Below are 19,897 nucleotides of genomic sequence, written 5' to 3' on the forward strand. Positions count from 1 at the left end.
TTTTTTCTATAAAATTGAAAAAGAAAACAAAACTGGAAATTTGATCACCCAGTTTGTGTGTGAAACATAATGGCCAACGTAACAGAATCAGTATATTCTTCTACCCTCGTTTTGTTTTTATAAATCCAGTTTTTCTATTAAAAATGGTGAGAGATTTATTCAAAATAAAAAGTGATGAATGACTAAGAACAACATTATCGGCGTATCTTACATACGTCCTTAGTGTAAAATTGATTTAAAATAAATCAATAATAACGAAAAAGAAGAGGGATGTAGGCTAATTAAGAAGTTTTCGACATCGTCCTTAAGGAGCACGTGTCATGGTGTGGTAGGTAAAGCGAAGAGGTAGGGTAAAATCATTTTTTTCTCGCGTGGTGTCTCTGGTTTCCGTCTCTCTCTTCCTCTCGACGGCGATTTCGACGAAATCGATATATCTCCGGCGAATCGAAACGCTGATATATATTCGGTCAATCGACACTTCTCCATTGTGTAATCCGAAGGATCTCCGCCGATTCGAAGCCGTTTTTAAGATTTGAAAGTCAATCTCTCATTGCATGCTTCGTGTTTGTAGGGGAAAGACGAGTTCGAAGGAGAAATCATCCGGCGGCTCTCCCAATTCTCTATCTATCCGCTAAATCAACGACGATATCTCCTTTCCTCCGTCCGGCAATCCAGTCGAACTCAAAAGCAGGTTAGTGTTTCTTCTTTGTCTTCCGTTTAGCAATCCAATCGAACTCGGAACTGACTTGAGAATTCTAGGATTCAGTTTGAGTTTTAACTAGGTTGAGTTTTGACGATGGTGTGTGTTTGTGATTCTTCGTGTTCCCTTTAGCTTGGTAATTTTGTTTTTGATTGTATGCTTCAAATTTATTCAACATCCGGCTTATTTGTGAATTCCTTTGAGTAATATTTTCTAAAATAAATGTTATTTGTGAATGATTTAAAGCCGCTGATGATGGTAGCTTTAGGGACTACAGTGATGAATTCTTTTGTGTCTTATACGGTAGCTTTAGGGTTATCTTGATTCCTTGTGATAGAATTAGTAGAAAGAGCTTGTGACTTGCGAAATGTAGACTGATATTTAATGAGTTGATAGGTTGTGGTTGTGTAAACTTGTACTAAATGGTTGGGTCATTAATTCTGATCGGAAAGATGATGTGAATGATTAAATTGTATTTGTAATTTTTTCTGATTGAATGCTTATGGTTGCTTTAGGGTGTCATGATTTCTTGTGATGGACTTTTGTACATATAGCTTCTGAACTGCGAAATGTAGACTGATTTTTAATGACTTGTTATAGGTTTGTGGTTGTGTAATAACTTGTACTCTATGGTTCGGTCATTACTTTTGAAATGAAAAAACGTAGACTGAGAAGATGATGTAAATGTTTATGGTTGGGTCATTACTTCTCATCAGAGTTTATGGTTTGGTAATTACTTCTTATATCTCCATCGTCTTCTTCCGTTCCACTCCATCTTCTTATTTCTCTCCATTCTCTTCTTTTTTTCCGGTGTCTCTTCTTAACCTCTCATCCTCTTCTAATCGATATGAATCCCTATAATCAGTCATCCAGTTATATGTGACTGCTTAACAGTCAAGACTTTCCTTATGAAAGTTTTCCTCCATTCAGTTCACAACAAACCGACGCAGGAAGTCAACGTGAAGACACACCAGACACACCAGCGGACCGTAAGGAGAGAAGGAAGTGGACTCCTGCCGATGACGAGGTTCTTATTAGTGGGTGGCTTAACACATCTAAGGATGCGGTGGTGGGAAATGATCAAAAGCTTGGGACGTTTTGGAAACGAGTAGGAGAATATGTCGCAGCAAGTCCTCATGTTAGAGGGGGTGGTGAAGCAAGAGAGCACCTCCATTGCAAGCAGAGGTGGCACAAAATAAATGATGTAGTGAACAAGTTCTGTGCCGCTTATGGGGCAGCAGAAAGACATATCAGTTCAGGACAGAATGACAACGATGTTCTTAAGGAGGCTCATGCTATCTTTTACGCGAATCACAACAGCAAGTTCAATCTAGAGCATGCGTGGTGTCTCTTGAGGTATGAACAGAAGTGGATGAACCTCAACAATGCTAATCCCATTGCTAGTTCTAAAAGAAAAACTGGTGAGCTAGTTCCCCAAACTTCAATTCAAATTGGTGATAAGTTTTATCAAATATTTTTAACTACTTTAAAAAAAAAAAAAAAAAAAAACCTAAGGAACAATTAAAAGTCCCACCAATATTCTCAAATTTCACTAAAGTCCCGAAAAAATGTCCTAAGCTAAAAATATTACTAAACAACTCTAAGGACTTTGTTTCAAGTCCCACCAATGTTGTTGCTCTAATGAGTCGTCGTTCTTATCTCAACGTCACGACTCACATGAATGCTAACGTCATTGTGACAAGAATGAATCCCCATAATACCCGAATATTCTCTTCTATAAACAAAACCCATCATCTTCGCATTTTTTTGGTCAACCCATCATCTTCGCATATTTACGATTTTATTATTTTTATCTTAAAAATCGCAAATATTAAGAAAACGCTTTTGAAAATAAAAAAGATTCCGTTTAGGTACGCGACGGCCTGACCTCGAACCCTAATGTTTTCACACATCAATTCTAATCTCTCTCCTCTTAAAGTTTCCAACTTGAACAACAAGTTTATTTTTTCCCTTCTCTTCTCTATTTAGATCAAAAGACTCTTCTCTTTCAGGCGTCTTCCTCTTTTCATCTCTCTTTGATTTATGGTCTCTAATCCAAACTGGTCTGATAATCGAAGTTACTGTCTAAGATCTCTGTACGACTATGGCTAAGAAAGGAGACAACATGGACTATACCTTGAAAAAGAAGAGATGTGAAGAATACATAGAAGCACTTGAAGAAGAACAAAAGAAGATCCAAGTTTTCAAGCGTGAGCTTCCCCTATGTTTATCGCTTGTTACACAAGGTAATACTTATACATATAACATATATATTTCAGATCTTCTATTATTTTCTCGGGTTTCTAAATTGTTGTTTGTTTACTTATAAAAGCGATCGAGTCGTACTGGAAGGAGTTATCCGAATTTTCCAGGTCAGAACACATTCAATCAGAAGGTTCAGAGCGGACTACAAGTGAATTTGAAGGCAGAGACGGTTGCATTGCCTTGTCTGAGGAGTTTGTGCCGATCAAATCTTGTGAACGTGTTAAAGACGATGAAGCTGAAAATAACGTTGATAAGAAGAAATCTGAATGGCTTCAATTATGGAACCAGTCTCCTGATCCTCAGCCCATAGAGGTAAATTAGTCAAACCATTTGGTAGTTTCAAACTTTTCTCAAGAACCTGAAACTTGATTGTGTGTAATGTTTGAATCACAATAGGACCAGACAACAACGGTGGTGGCGGCGGAGGTAAACGAAAACTGCGGTGCGTTTCAGCCGTTTCAAAAAGGAAAGCTCGCCTATTCTCAACCGTTGAAAGCAATCACTCCAACGCCGAAGGCGTCGAGTTCAACGGCGGAAACAGGCGGAAATAAAAAAGAGATGGAGCAGCAGAAACAATTACAGATGCATCGGAAGCAAAGGCGTTGCTGGTCGTCGGAATTACACCGGAGATTCCTTCACGCGCTTCAGCGGCTTGGAGGATCACATGGTAATTAAGATTAAAATCTTTTTATTTTACAGTATAATATTTAATTAAACCGCCGGTTTGTTTAATGTAATTTTTGCCAAATGTGTAGCTGCTACGCCTAAGCAGATTAGAGATCTCATGCAAGTCGATGGTCTAACCAATGACGAAGTTAAAAGCCACTTACAGGTATATTATAATAATTATTTTACGTTAACCATAATAGTTTTGATGCTGAGCCGTTTAGTTAATAATCAAGATCTGATATGAAAATTAATAACCTCGAATCTCAATAATCATGCATGGTTTATTGAATCCGTTAATTTTTCTTTTACAGAAATATAGATTGCACACAAGAAGACCAGCTACTCCGACATTGACCAACGGCTGCGAAAGTCCACAACAACAGCAGTTAATTGTTGTTGAAGGCATTTGGGTGCCGTCAAAAGATGGAGTGAATAACAGAGTTTACGCTCCTGTGGCAGTACAACCGCCACCACGTTCTTCACCGTCCGAACCAAGAAGCATCCAACGTTGCAAACCGCCTACAGCATCTTCTTCTACACACCCCTCACACCTTCTTCCTCTGTCATGATTAGTTTAACCTCATACGGAAATTCATTTCTTTTGTAAACCAAGAAAATTCCTTCAATGTTTTAAGTTTTGAATAAACTCTAGAATAAGAATTTTGAGTTTATAATAGTGTTTTGATTCGTGAATAAATTTCTAGATGTATGTCAAGCAAATGATAATAAGTAAACTTTAAAACACATCAACATCAGATTAAATGTAAAAACATAAGTTGCCAAAGAAAGAAAATCTTAGAACATAAAAATGCTATAGGTTCAAATGTAAAACATGGAGTGGAGAATTGCGTACAAAGTCTTTGAGACTTTTTGGTCAATGTTGGTAAGTGTTACTATATTATTATATGGCCTTTATATAATGGTTTTCGACGTAACAAAGCGTGAATCATTCATTTTGTTCATAAAAAATAATTGACCATACGACCATTTAAGACATTTAAGAGGAAAAGCATAAGGCGGTGATTATTAAAACAATAATAACATGACCTACCTAGATTCTTAATGCACAAATAATCAATAAGTAAATAACTTGGGGTTGTATGCTAGAAATTTACAAAATTCGATTTTTGGTTTGTAGTATTCAATTAGAGGTTCCTGGTGGCCGAATATTCTGGTATATTGAAAAAGAAGCATATATTTTGTTTGGCATTCTTCTTGCAACTGATTAAATATAATCACGAGAAAAAGGATCCTTTACAGTTTACGAAACGCACAAGCTTTAAGAAATGATGTTGGTGCTGTCCAAAGTATATTCCCTGCCATTTGTTTTTCGAAGTTTAGATATTCTCTACCATTTCAAGTTATCTTCTTGTGAAAGAAAACAAAACAAAAAGTTACTGGTATCACCCTTGAAAGCGAATCATGAAATTAAACACCGAATCTCTTGTTTTACCTAATAAAATACTCACTCCGTTCCCAAAAGTAAGATGTTTTAGATTTTTTAATTATTCCACAAAAATAGATTTTCTATACGATTAAAGTATTTTTTTATACTTTTAAAAAACATTAAATGAAAATATTTGAATTGATTAAATTTCATTGGTGAAAAGTTATCGGAAAATGTATAATAAAGTAAAAAAAAAATTAAATTATAAACATTTATTGAATTCTTAATAATCGTGAACACTTTAGAAAATCTTGCTTTCGGAAACAGAAGGAGAGTATTATTTATCACTTTTATTTCTAAAACAAAAAAAAGAAGATTTTCCATTAATAGCAAATACCATGCAATATGTTCATATTAAAAACATGATTTATTTTTAGTCATACTTACCATTCATAACATTACATTACATCACTATGTTCCATATTACACAGGTTTTTTAGTTTTTTAAGGTTTACCTTGTGGTGGTACCAAAATGAATATTTTTTTCAGAAATGCAAAGTTAAGAAGACAATGATCCATGTAATCAGGAGGCAAATCAATGGAATCAGATATCTTGAAGTTGCATTAAACACCCATCTAACTAATGACCCTTGCCCCTCCTAAAGGCCAAGTGGCCCTCCCTTTACATCAAATTCAACTACTACCCATCAAGTTCCTAAAAGATATTATATACTTTTGGATTTAAAGTGAGTCCTTTCTTGGTTTGCTTGATAGCGGGAAATGTAGACAAGATTGTCAGCCTTTCCCCAAATAACCCAAACAAATCGTGACAAAGAATAATACCACCCACTTTCATTGATTCCATAAGGTTTTTGGTATCTTATGCTCACTAGGGAAAGTCAATGGATTCTAAATTACGTTAGTGCACTCATCCAACGATCTTTGGCTTAAGATTCCAGTCATGTTTTACTTAATTAATTACACTGTTTCTGTCATAGACATGGGTTTGGTTACTTAAGTTCAGTTTTTTAGTTACAAACTACAAAGAAAACAGCGGCATACTGAGGGAAAAAATCGTCGGTATGTCGTCGGAATAACGCTATTCCGACGACATACCGACGAAAAAAGTCCTCGGAAATAACTCCTCGGAAATTCATCTTTCCTCGGAAATCCCTCGGAAATTTCCGACGGAATTCCGAGGAAACCCTATTTCCTCAGAATTTCCGAGGACCACAAGTTCGTCGAAAATTCCTCAGAATATTCCGAGGAAGATGTAATCGGAATATTCCGAGGGATAAACTTCCTCAGAATATTTCCAAAATTTAAAAAAAAATATAAATTTATTTTTTTAAATTGAAATTCGAAAATGTAAAATTAAAATTGAAATAGAAAACATATTTAAAATACAAAAAATAATAAAATAGTTTTTATAAATAAAAAGAATGTTTTATAAAAACAAAATTAGTTTTAATAAATATGAAATCATCTTTTTATAAATACAAAAAATAATAAAATAGAGTTTATAAATCAAAAAATGTTTTATAAATACAAAATTAGTTTTATAAATATAAATATTTTTATAGATATGAAATCATCTTTTTATAAATACAAAATAGTTTTTATAAATACAAAAAATAATAAAATAGTGTTTATAAATCAAAAAAAATATTTTATAAATACAAAATTAATTTCAAAATATGAAATCATCTTTTATAAATCCAAAAAACGAATTTATATACAAAGAACGGTTTGTATATTTAAAAATAGTTTTTATAAATACAAAAATAAAAAAATAGTGTTTATAAATCAAAAAAATGTTTTATAAATACAAAATTAGTTTTAATAAATATAAATATTTTTATAAATATGAAATCATCTTTTATAAATCCAAAAATTGAATTTATATACAAAAAACGTTTTGTAAAATCGAATTTATATAGAAAAAACGTTTTGTAAATATAAAAATAATGAACAATTTATAAAAAAAAGTTCTAAATCAATTCAACACAACCAAATCACAATTCTAAACCTATTACACAACAAATCACAATCCTACCCAATCACCCTAACAAAAATCTATCAAAAACCTTCTAAAATCATCAAATCTACTTAAAGACCTAACAAATAGGACCTAGGAGAGTGAGATATGGTCCTTACATGATTTGTAAGAGAATGGAAAGGATTCGCCGGAGAGATCGTCGCGAGAGAAGGTGGAGAACGCCGGAAGGAGAGAGAGATCGCCGGAGAGGAAGAAGAGAGAAATGGGGAAGAAGATGCGTTTCGAGTTTATAAAACCTTGGGTCCGACGGATATTTTCCGTCGGAATTCCCTCAGTATTTTCAATTTCAATTTTCGCGAAATATTTGGCGGCTTGTTTGCCCGGTTAAATGAAAATATTCCGAGGAAATTCCGACGGCCACTTAAATATCCGTCGGAATTTCCTCGGAATATTTTCATTAATTCGAGGAAAAAGAATATCCTGTGCATGTATTTCTATTAATTTATATTGTTCCTCGGAATTTCCTCGGAATATTTCGAGGAAATACCGAGGAACTAGTGTTTGGGGTTTCAAAACATCAATTTTTTTTTGCCGTATTTCATTTCTTATACAATTGTAATGCATACCATTGAGGATTCATTGTATAGATGAGCATAAACCATGAAATAACAAATTTCAAAACGAATTATAAGTATTCCCTTTACCGTTCATTAAAGTGTATAAGTGTTTCTCTTATGTTGTGGGGATTTCGTTCATACAATCGGAAAAGTGTTTATTATAGGGTAAGGAACAAATTTTTGACTTCATAATGAACGTAAGACACTTAATAAGGGTTATATAGGTGTTATTCAAACCGCAAAACGTTGTTTTCGGTTTAAAAACCCTATTTCCTCGGAATTTCCTCGGAATATTCCGAGGGAATTCCGAGGAAACCCTTTTCTTTCTCGGAATTCCGTCGAAATATTCCGAGGAAATTCCGAGGAACTAGTGTTTGGGGTTTCAAAACGTCAATTTTTTTAAACGGATCGATCGATGGATATATGTCCAAAAACGCATCGATCGATCACTAAGATGGACCAAAGCGTAACAATGTGATCGATCGATGAGATTATCCCATCGATCGATCGAGGATATCAAGTGTTCCTCGGAATATTCCGAGGAATATTCCGAGGAAATTCCGAGGAACTAGTGTTTGGGGTTTCAAAATCTCGAATGTTTTTTTATAAACGGATCGATCGATGGATTTATGTCCAAAAACACATCGATCGATCACTAAGATGGACCAAAGCGTAACAATGTGATCGATCGATGAGATTATCCCATCGATCGATCGAGGATATCAAGTGTTCCTCAGAATTTCCTCGGAATATTCCGAGGAAATTCCGAGGAATTAGTGTTTGGGGTTTCAAAATCTCGAATGTTTTTTTATAAACGGATCGATCGATGGATTTATGTCCAAAAACGCATCGATCGATCACTCAGATGGACCAAAGCGTAACAATGTGATCGATCGATGAGATTATCCCATCGATCGATCGAGGATATCAAGTGTTCCTCGGAATTTCCTCGGAATATTCCGAGGAAATTCCGAGGAACTAGTGTTTGGGGTTTCAAAATCTCGAATGTTTTTTTATATACGGATCGATCGATGGATTTATGTCCAAAAACGCATCGATCGATCACTCAGATGGACCAAAGCGTAACAATGTGATCGATCGATGGGATTCTGTCCAAAAACGCATCGATCGATCACTAGTTCGTCAGAATTTCCTCGGAATTTTGTAAAATCCTTATACTATTTCCTCGGAATTCATCGGTCTTTTCCGAGGAACACATTTTTCCTCGGAATATTCCGACGGATTGATATTTCCTCGGAATTCCGTCGGTATATTCCGAGGAAATTCAGAGGAAACCCAAAATTCCTCGGGAAATTCCGAGGATTTCATTTTCCGTCGGAATGTCCGTCAGAATACCGATGTTTTCTTGTAGTGCAATGTCTCACACCCAAAAAATCAGTTCAGAGATCCAACTTAATATATATTGTCCCAAAGAAAAAAGCAAAATAAATATTAGGGAAATAATCAAAGAGAAAATGTATTTGAAAGTGGCCATAGGTTAGACAGATCTAAAAATTCATTTCGGATAATTGAACCTTCTCAAACTGTTTCTTTTTAAGAACCACAAAAATTTGTGCCAAAACAACAGATCCTAAGAAGAACAAAAGGCCTTGGACACGTAATGGATCTTGAAGTACTATTTCCGCATCCCCCTGACCAAATCCACCCACATTAGGATTGTTTGTTAATGGTTGATCGAGTTTAATGGATTCGCTTTGTTATCTGATTTCGATCTCTGGATCTAAAGTTTTGAAAAAGGTTGTTCTCTATTTTAACAAACTAGGTTTATGTAAATTTTGTCTTCTTCTCTTTGATTATAGTGTTCCAATTTCACAGCTTTCACGTCTCTCTCAAAGATCGCAACGGAGTTATGGTTGAGTGAGATCGATACAAACTGTGGTAGATTTGGTTCTAACTAGAATGGATGGAAACGAGCTCAATTCCTTGCTTCAAAGCGGTACACATTATTAGGTGCTTCCTTCACTCAATCTTATATATAATTAGGGGTTTACTAGATAAAATTAGGTGCTTGTTTTGAATCCTTTGATCATATCTCTATATGGGTGAGTAGATTTATCGATTTTGAAATTATCACATGAGCCGACGAAGGTCTTATATGCTGTGATGAATTTTGATTCGTTAAAGCGGATCAAAGAAAGCACCGCCGAATCATCTTATATTGATGAATGATGATGTAAGAGTATATATTGCTTACTTGCCTGAGAATCTACATTGAGTGGCTCGAACCCGGGTTAGTGTGATTTAAACACCAACATTTATACCACTTAACTAAAAGATACTTTGTACATTGATTACCGAAACTAATATATATTTATGAAGGATTTCTTATAGTGGATCCCATACATAACTGTAATGTTTCAATACTCACGTGTAACTTTGATCATCGAAACCTATTTAGTAAAATCCGCATTCTGGCCCAATAAAACTTATAAGTGGGCTAAATCTCTTTTGTATGTATCTAAGATTTTTATAGTACTCTGTCTCCACCGATAAACCGAAGCGTTGCCCTTTTAGCTTATCAAAAAAAAAATCTGAAACTTTTCATCTTCACCTCTCTATATCTCCAACGATCAGTTATGGTACCGTTTCACCTCTGAAACGATCCGTCTCAGTATATATAATTCCTCAAACAAATCTTGAGACTCATATCTCTTATTAAATTACTCCTAAATTGAACTGTCGCAGCTTTTAGCCAACCTTCGAAGATGTCAGCCTCCAATGTTGTTGTTGCTTAATCGGTCGTTGTCCCCGCCACGTTTCTCCACCTAGAACATAGTACCCAGGAAAAGGTATTGACAATTTGACTTTCTATGGAATACTATATACCATATTTGTTTAATCAATATTCAAGCTATCAGTTTTAATACTTTAAGCGTATGTTTCTCTGGGCAGTATTCCGAGATCCACGGTTCTATCCCAGTTCGTGTGAATCACTACCATCCATCGCTACGATAGGGGGTCGATCGTGAAAGTTGATTGATCGCTTTGAAGTTGTCCGATTAACTAATATGATGTAAACTCTGTTCTGATGGGCTATAACGGAAAGTTATTTGGTTGCTAGGACTAACAGAGGCTGCAAGGCTGGGTACGTCTCAGGCGGAGCTGAAGGACGGTACAACTAGAGCGCCTATTGTCCGGTTTTTGTCGTGCCAACGTGCTATGGAACTTAAGCCTTCCTAGGAGAATTCAGATCACTTCGAAACGTCGGCTGTCATTTTCAACAGGTACCACCAAGATGTAAATTTTTTTATGTTTGTGGTGTGTTTCGACTCAAGATTGAAACTTTTGCTGATGAAATAATGATTTTGTGGATGCATGTCAATTAGATTTTACGAGGCTACAAACTGTTCACTGTACATTGGCAGGGAAAAAATGGATGTATGGTTCAGTTGTAACACCGGTGTGGTGCAATGGGGATGGCCATGGTAACCAAAGGTGTGCATTATGTTATTGAGTTCCTCAGCGATGATTCCCCTGACATGGATGTGATCGGAATCTCTGGTGAGTTCCTTTTGTATGCTATTGGTTTGATTTTAAAACAATGCCTTTTAGCTTAGTGTCATCTTGAGACTTAAAAACTTGAAATTTATTGGTCAGATAACTTTTTCTCCGACATTAACAAACCTGTTGCGGTGAACTGCATCGAGGGACACAACAATAATTAGAAGGGAGATAGGGAACAAGGTGTGGAAAACGAGTGTGTCTGGCTTGGTGGAGCTCAATATACTCAAGAACTTCACCGTCTATGTTGTTGCATGCTCTCTAGGTCGATTCAAATCACATGCCAACAACATAGTGTTTGATGTATTCATAGCTACTTGCCAAGATCCAGCCCAAAACATGGAGAGCTCTCAGATTGATGGAAGCCATTAATAGCAATCACCGTACCTTCACTATCTCCACCATCACTGAAGATACCATCATAGAGAACCATGACAAGGTTGTCTAATTTTACTTGTCATCACGTTCATGTATTTCAGGAGCCCAGTGAGAACATTCTTTCAAGCAGTGAAGGTGACGTAGGATTGGCAGCATCATCGGGCCCGTCTGGTTTTGGGAGACAAGGTCGATGAGGAATGTGCTGCAGCAGATCCTCCAGAGATTTCAGACGCTCAGAACAACTGTAAGCGCTGCCGTGAGTGATTGGAAATATCTATTATATTCCTATCAGCCCGTCAACGTCTTTTCTATGCATTTTTAAAAACTGTTATTATCTTTGTTTTCCATCCTAAACTTTGGATATTTTTTCCCTTGCATGTTTTCTCTGTTTGAAGATTTTATTTCTATTTTGGATTATTAATGAAACGTCTAACTCATACAAGATTTGTCAGTGGTGTATTTTTTTGGTTTACCTATTTTTGACATTTTTTTGTCCACCATAAACTATTTTAAACAAAATCGAGTAAAACTCTAAAAATAAATATTTTTCCAACCGTACAATTTTATAAATTTTTCTTGAGTTATTAATTTTTTTAAAAAAATAGTTTATTACAATTCTATATTTTTGAAATTAATTTAGGTAAAATAAGAAAATAATTTAATTTATTGTTCGATAAATTGTTTAATTTTTTGAATTCAAATTTTATATTTTGTTCCTTACACTATTTGTTTTATATGCTAACAACTACTTAAGTAAATACTAAACAACTTCATAAACTTTATCTTTTGAACATGAAAGCGCTAATAACGCTAATAGTCGATCAAATCATTACGAAAATAATGCATATGAATTCACCGGTCATTCTTATATCAACTTAATCAAACTGTGTGACTTCCAAATGTTATGTTCTTTTTTTTTTTTTGAACAAACATTTCCAAATGTTATGTTCATCACCATTATATACAACACGGAAAAACAAAAGTGGAAAAAAATAAACGAAAAAATTCCGTACACAAAACTACACAACGATCAATAATTTATCCGGCTCCGCGCTTACGCGGAGGCTATACCCCTAGTATATGGAAGAGCGTAGTTAATGTATCATGGTTTATTGGCTCGAATGAATACATTCCTGAGTATCTGGCTTGTGCTACAAGAAAAAGCGAGAGATGTGTCAATCCGGAAGTTGTTCAAAGTATAACTATACAACATTCAAGAAATTAATTTAATTTATTCTTTAAAAACATTATCTATACTATAATAAAAGGGTTATACGAGGAGTAGAGAGTGTGTCCAAGTAGGACAATTAAATCGACCAATGAGAAAGTTTTAATATGACAGGTCACGTAAGTTTCTGTCATTGGGTCATTATTTTCGAGACTTTAACGTGTAATCGACTCCGGCGCTTCCACTCCCTGCAAATTATTGTTTTTTTCTCTGAATTAATCACGATCCAATCTAGATCGTTTACTTTTGTTCTTCATCTTCTCCAGTTTAGAGTATACTCAAAACTAAGTTGATTCCTTCTCTCCATTGCTCACTATTTCTCCGAATCCTTGAACCACCGCAATGATGGTCCTAAAACGCTCCAAATCGTCGATCTCTGACGGTTTACTTCTACAAAGTTGCCGCCGGTCAAGTCGATTCAGTTTTGAGAAGCCCATAATCCCGCTAAAGTAGGGATGCTAATTCGCCTTCAGCTGGTTCTGATCGACGAATAGGTATGACCTAATCTTCTCAAACCCTTAAATTTGTTAGTCGCCAATTTATGTAACCTAACATATATCACGCATCCACATGGCTCCATTATCCACGCATTGCTTTTGAACCAGTCAATCAGAATCGAAATGGGTGTTTCAGAAATGCATTAGTAGAGTTTTATTTTGTGCCAGACCTTTCAAATACTTATCACCTTTTACCTTTTTCATGTTTATGTTCTAATCACACTTTTTTTGGATGGCTTTTCCTATGTTTCTGAATTAAGAAGTATGTGTTGTTTTCATTTCACGTTGCAGGGTCTCTAATGCCACAACCCTTTGAGGGTTTCTGTATCGACTATAACAAGAGTTTGATAAACAGGTTTTTTCTTTGGCATAGGCACTATATTTGGTTTTAAAAACTTACGTTTCTGATTTTTTTTGGTACATATCATTCATATATGTATGCCTTTAATAACCATGCCTGTCAATTGATGGTTCAAACAGGTTCTTGATGGGACTAACTGAACTCCTTCTTGAACCATCTCTTACATTCAAGATTTTGACTCTATTTATGAACCTCAAAACATGTAAAAGTTTTGTATTAGTGTTTCTTCTACTCTATAACCATATTTTCTCTGTTTCATCACTTCATTTTCTCTGCTAGCTGACGACGGGACAATATAATTTGCAATTTAAGTTATATGCTGGAGATTGTTGACCAACACAAACCTAGAATTTCGCGGCAGTGGCATGTGTTGCATAAGGTACGAAAGCTTCAGATCTGTCAGGTATTTTCAGTTTCTGGATTATGTGTCCTCTTTTCTTTCTGTATAAAATTCTTTGAACCCCAAATTCATGTACCACAAGTTTGAATCCTATTATTGCACTTTCCTTCAGATATGATTCTGGGTTTATAAGCTTTTAATCGTTGATTTTCAAAGAATCTGTGGAAATTACGTTTTTGTATAACACAATTTTGAATTTTGGGCCATTCCTTACCCTTCCATACGTTGATCTTGATTTTTATTTTATTTTTATGACTATTACTTGCTACCAGAATTTTGGAAGAGTTCCACGGATATAATGAAAGAACTAAGGCCAATCAAAGGTTTCTCTTTCTCAAACCTCAATTTTAAACAAGAAATGTTCTTTGGTTAGGTTATGATATGATCTTTACCAAGAATGCTTACTTTCAGAATCTGGCTCAGCCGAAGATTTTGAGAAAGAGGCGCTGATTCAGCGGTTTCGAGGCTGCTCAAGCTCAGGTTCAGCTCCTTTGGAATCTGTGTGTTCTTTGGTCAATTAGAATTTTTGTGTGTTAAGGTGTTCGTTACTGATTTTTGGATTAGTTGTCATTTAGTGTTGAGTAGTGTACAACAACGAAGCAGAAAAATTGTCATTTTAATGTAGACATTAAAACATTTCGGTTTGCATGAAAAAATTATAACAATGAAAGTAAGATCGTACGGAGATTTAGAACCTCCTCTGCAGCTGAAGAAATCATAAGCCGGTTCACTTTTTACACACAGCTCCTCAACAATGGGAACTTTGTAGACGCTGCTTCTGGTGAGTAAAGTTTTCATTTAAAAAAAGGCTCTGTTCAGAATCAGAGAAATAACAAAGAAAAAGTTTGACTTGAGATTCAAGTTCCATGAGAACTAATGTTTGGTTTTTGAATTGGTGATTTAGGTAAGACGTTGCCTACTCTTGATCCACGCATAGGGGGAGTTATTGCGAACATAGCTGAAAGTCGATGCTGAAGATATAGACCGGGCGGTGAAAGCCACAAGCCTGCAAGGAAGGCCATTGATGAAGGACCATGGCAAAAGATAATTGCTTATGTATATATATAATGTTCTTGGGTCTTGAAATTAATATGAAATTCAATGTGATATGGACTGATCTTTGTTTGGTTTTCAGGAACAGCGAAAAGCTTGCAGCTATAGAGACATGGGACGATGGGAAGACTTATGAACAAGCCAAAACAGCAGAGATTCCAATGCTCGCCAGATTCTTTCGCTATTATGCTGGTATACCAAAATCTTGAGAATACTATCAAATTTTCATGCTTTTGTTGGTAAGTTTTGGTTTGATGTTGGTCAGAACATTCAATGGAACTTTTAATTTAAAGACATAGTTATAATATTTGTATTATAATTTAAAGAAATAAAAATTACTAACAATTTAAAGTAAACTAAACACTTTGAAATATTCAATAAAATTTATTATATTTTATATACTTCGTTCAGTTACTAACCCGCCCGTAGGGCGAGCCAATCCCTAGTTTATTTTAATAAGGCTGGCCTCATGCCACGGTGTGTTCTTTGTTCTGTTTCTTTGGCTTCTACTCAACAATTATTAACAATTTATGTTAGACTTGTTTAAAAAATAATAATAACAATAATAATTTATGATAGACCATCGTATTGTATTCCTTGTGATGATAATTTAGAGGTAAAGTGGGAATTACTCGGTTGATAGGGATGGTTCCTTAAAGATAATATGTCTAAAGACATTGAGAGGGTTCCTTTCAAAAAAAAAACATTGAGAGGGTTAATTCGAGTTTTAAGGTCTTGCAAAGCTTTCATTAACGAAAAAAGTATTATCAAGCTAGCTTCTGAGCTACAAACTTATACGTGGTGCTTGTTCTGTAACCTTACCGAAGTTTGCGGACGTGCAGCAAGCGAGTGATACTTCATATGTTAGCCTTGTCCCTAACCGAATGAAACATTAATTGGTCTTGTTCACCAAAATTTTTGAGAGCTCTTTTTTTTATAACATTGATTTATTATGACATTACATTTATGAGAGAGATTACATAGACAATTCGACAACCGACAATACTACCTGCCTTATGAAGATCTACGCCTAACTACATCATCTGAACCGTCCTATGAAGATCCAATCCTGACCAGATTTACTTGCACCATGTTGAAGATTATTTGAGAGCTCTTTTTAAAAATAGATATAGACCTCCAAACTATAAAATTTTAATTTTATTAAGATTTTTAAATAAATATTTATAACCCTAAAATTTTAGATCCGGCCATGAATTTAGTAAACATGTTACAATGTAAAATATTTTATTCATCGACTGGGTACCATTGTCGATCAAACAATGATATCGCATAACTGTATAATGCCAGAATAATTCAAGTTCGACTCAAGCGAATATCAGTTTGGGGTCTCACCATGTGCTTTTTGGTCTGTCCAAGAAAAAAAACACCAAGAATGGATGAATCACTAATGAAAGTAGGGTTGAAGTCATGGCCCAATGGTAACGACGGGTTCTTTTCTGCACTCAGGTTGCGAGTTTGAACCCTGTTGCAGGGAACTACTTCATCATGTTTCTGGACACCACACGGATATGGATTCATGCTTTAGAGTCCATTTGCATACCCGGAAAGAGGGTCTATCCGTGGACTGCATTTCCATTCAGGGATTAGTCTGGATCCTTCCATAAGTCCAGAATACTCTAAAGTAAAAAAAGAAAAGAAAACTAGGGTCGAAGTCTTGAAGATGAAGAGAGAAACAACATAGAATTTTGTTTATGAACATGGGCTTGAAGTCACGAGAGCAGAAAACTTGCAAATGTAAATGGAAATTACTATCTAAACTCCCATACACGACGCATGTCTGAGAAAAGAAAATTGAACATTGTGTATTATGGTTGTAGTACGAAAAACAATACATCATGCATGTGTGGTGCAATAGTCAGTCACGATATGAACCAGAACCATTGTCCATATACATTATGTTCGACCTTTTGTATTGCTCTCAGTCAGTGACGGATCTAGAAAACTTTTTAGTCGGGGGCACATTATTATAAATGTAGTATATAATTTAAATATTAAATTAATGTTAAATTTCAAATATAATGATATATATTAGTCAAATAATAATCAAAATTTTATTTTAAAATATTATATTATATTTTTGTCAATCATCCCTTTTGGTCCATAAGAAACTACTTAGATTGTTTATAAAAAAATCTAATACACACTAGTATAAAATTAAATAAAATTATGAAATAGTTTCAAAGATAAGAGAAAAGAAAAAAAAATAGTATTTTATAAGATGCATAGAAAAAACAGGTTACGTATAAAAGGTGTTTCTAATACCATAGGCTAGCCATAGTACTCTAGCGATTAGCGAAACATAAAATGGTCCAAAATAAAGGTTATATTAATATATAACTAAAAATGAAAAATATAAAAAAATGAGCTTGGAGAAGCGAACCCATCACTCTTTCATTAGCCATGCACAATGAATACCACCCACCTAGTAGAAGAACTTATAGTACTCTTACACACGAATTTTATATAATCAGTCGGGGGCACGTGACCCCGTACCCACCAACGTGGGTCTGCCCCTGCTCTCACTTTTGAAAACCAAAGTGAAAATAGTATCCTTCCAAAAAAATAATGTTAAAAATAATCCCAAAAAAAAGTTTTTTTTTTCTTTTTAAATTTTTGAAAACCAATAATAACATTTTTTTATTATTTGAAAATAATTAATCAAATGGTAGTTGTTTAGAAAAGTTTAATTTTCTAGACAACTACCATTTGATTAATTATTTTCAAATAATAAAAAAATGTTATTATTGGTTTTCAAAAATTTAAAAAGAAAAAAAAAACTTTTTTTTATTATTTTTAGTAGTCAGGGGTGGACCCAAGTTGGTGGGTACGGGGTCACGTGCCCCCGACTGATTATATAAAGTTCGTGTGTAAGAGTACTATAAGTTCTTCTACGAGGCCGGTGGTATTCATTGTGCACAGCTAATGAAAGAGTGACAGGTTCGCTTCTCCAAGCTCGGTTTTTTATTTTTTTCATTTTTAATTATATATTAATATAACCTTTATTTTGGACCATTTTATGTTTCTTTAATCGCTAGACTATGGCTAGTCTATGGTATTAGAAACACCTTTTATATATAACCTGATTTTTCTATGCATCTTATAAAATACTATTTTTTTTCTTTTCTCTTGTCTTTGAAACTATTTCTAACTTTATTTAATTTTATACTAGTGTGTATTAGATTTTTTTATAAAAAATTTAAGTAGTTTCTTATGGACAAAAAGGATGATTGACAAAAATATAATATAATATTTTAAAATAAAATTTTGATTATTATTTGACTAATATATATCATTATATTTGAAATTTAACATTAATTTAACATTTAAATTATATACTACATTTATAATAATGTGCCCCCGACTGAAAAGTTTTCTAGATCCGCCACCGTTAGTAGTTCCTTGTTAATTCAAGTAAAAAAATAAAAGTTTTTTGTTGTTGATGAAGAAATTCGGAGCATCTCCAATGTAAAACTCTATTTTTTTTCTCCAAACATAGTAAAAATGGATATGGAGTAAAAATACTCTAACCCTACTTCATTTCTCCTTCCGTAATAGAGCAATGAATAAACAAAAAATAAATTACTCCATAAATGGAGTAAAATTTATTATAGAGTGGGATATGAAGTTGAGTTGAAGACTTTTTTACTCCATATCCATTGTTATTCAATTTTAGAGTAAAAAATGAAGTTGGATTGGAGATGCCTTTGTATCAGAATTTTGTCCTCATTGTTTGTGAATATGACAATATATTTAGGGAGATAAAAATAGTGAAGATTGCTTATATGTTGCCAAAATTAATATACATTAGAGAGATACATTTTTTTCGTTTCTTTTTTAAGTATAGCTTTGTTCGTTACGCTACCACTGCGATAGCTTTCAGCGATAAAAAAATAGACATCAATTGAAGCAACTGAATTGATGGAAAATGAAGAAGGTGACGCTGCGACTGTTTTTATATGTGTTTGCCAGTGCCATTGGTGTCGCTGAAAAAAACAGCGGTAGTTGGAATGAAGGCTGCGGTTACTTTTTACGGTGTTTCCGTCATTGTTGTTCACACGCGCGTGCAAAAAGTTTAAGAAGGTAGTTATATTTTTAGTCGCCGGTCGCTAACGCAGCGGTTCTAAAACGAACAGGGCTACCTGTTATAGCAAATATCTAGCAACACAAATCCTCTTGGTTTTCTCATATGGCCATTATTGGCTTATGTCGTCGGATGCTTTAAAGCCCAACCAACCCACAAATATGCACAGGTACAGGCTCGAGGGCACGTTCATACGTTACGAAAAAGTTATTTAGCAAAATGCGGCATAGATTAGATAAAGTAAAAGAAAGTATCTGAGCTGAAATTGTTTGTCAAATTTAAAACAAAAAATGCAGGCTGTGGGGTTCGAACCCACGCGCACTTATGTGCAGAAGAACTTAAGTCTTCCCCCTTAACCACTCGGGCAAACCTGCTGCTTGGATATTGCATGTAACATTAAGTATAAGTCTATAACATAACTTAAATAATAATGTTGTGAGAGACAAAAAATCTAAGAGAAACGTGTTTCCTTGAGCAAACAATCACTAGTCACTACCATAACAATGGATTAGATTAACCAAGCTGAAGAAAGTGTGGATCCCCACAGAGAGGATGTGCATAAGTGTAGATATGATGACTTATTAGTCCACCATACTTCACAAACACTTGCAGTATTCAAAGCGTGAGTAAACCTTTACCAAAAACACTTCTGCATATGTAATCACCATTTTTGATCTTGTCTAAGCAGTGGACAGTGACTGAAGACCGTATACTCTGCG

General features: G+C 34.6%; 1 protein-coding gene and 1 non-coding gene across 2 annotated transcripts; one reads left to right on the plus strand and one right to left on the minus strand.

Moving 5' to 3' along the window:
* The first annotated feature begins 2,451 nt into the window (after positions 1-2,451).
* LOC106394289 (transcription factor HHO3) lies at positions 2,452-4,310 on the plus strand. The gene is made up of 5 exons (XM_013834870.3): positions 2,452-2,946; positions 3,033-3,277; positions 3,362-3,632; positions 3,721-3,797; positions 3,946-4,310. The coding sequence occupies exons 1-5, from the start codon at positions 2,805-2,807 to the stop codon at positions 4,201-4,203; spliced, it is 993 nt and encodes a 330-aa protein (XP_013690324.1). The 5' UTR covers positions 2,452-2,804; the 3' UTR covers positions 4,204-4,310.
* Positions 4,311-19,469: 15,159 nt separating this feature from the next.
* Positions 19,470-19,552, minus strand: TRNAL-UAA. The gene has a single exon. It is a non-coding gene; the product is annotated as a tRNA-Leu (tRNA).
* Positions 19,553-19,897: the final 345 nt, after the last annotated feature.

Source organism: Brassica napus, chromosome C7, assembly GCF_020379485.1.
Source record: "Brassica napus cultivar Da-Ae chromosome C7, Da-Ae, whole genome shotgun sequence".
Classification (NCBI taxonomy): Eukaryota; Viridiplantae; Streptophyta; class Magnoliopsida; order Brassicales; family Brassicaceae; genus Brassica; species Brassica napus.

Coding starts and splice junctions, on each gene's coding strand:
- LOC106394289 (XM_013834870.3), top strand. CDS start 2,805: ATGGCTAAGAAAGGAGACAACATGGACTATACCTTGAAAAAGAAGAGA. Junction 3,278..3,361: donor CTGATCCTCAGCCCATAGAG/GTAAATTAGTCA, acceptor GAATCACAATAG/GACCAGACAACAACGGTGGT. Junction 3,798..3,945: donor AAGTTAAAAGCCACTTACAG/GTATATTATAAT, acceptor TTTCTTTTACAG/AAATATAGATTGCACACAAG.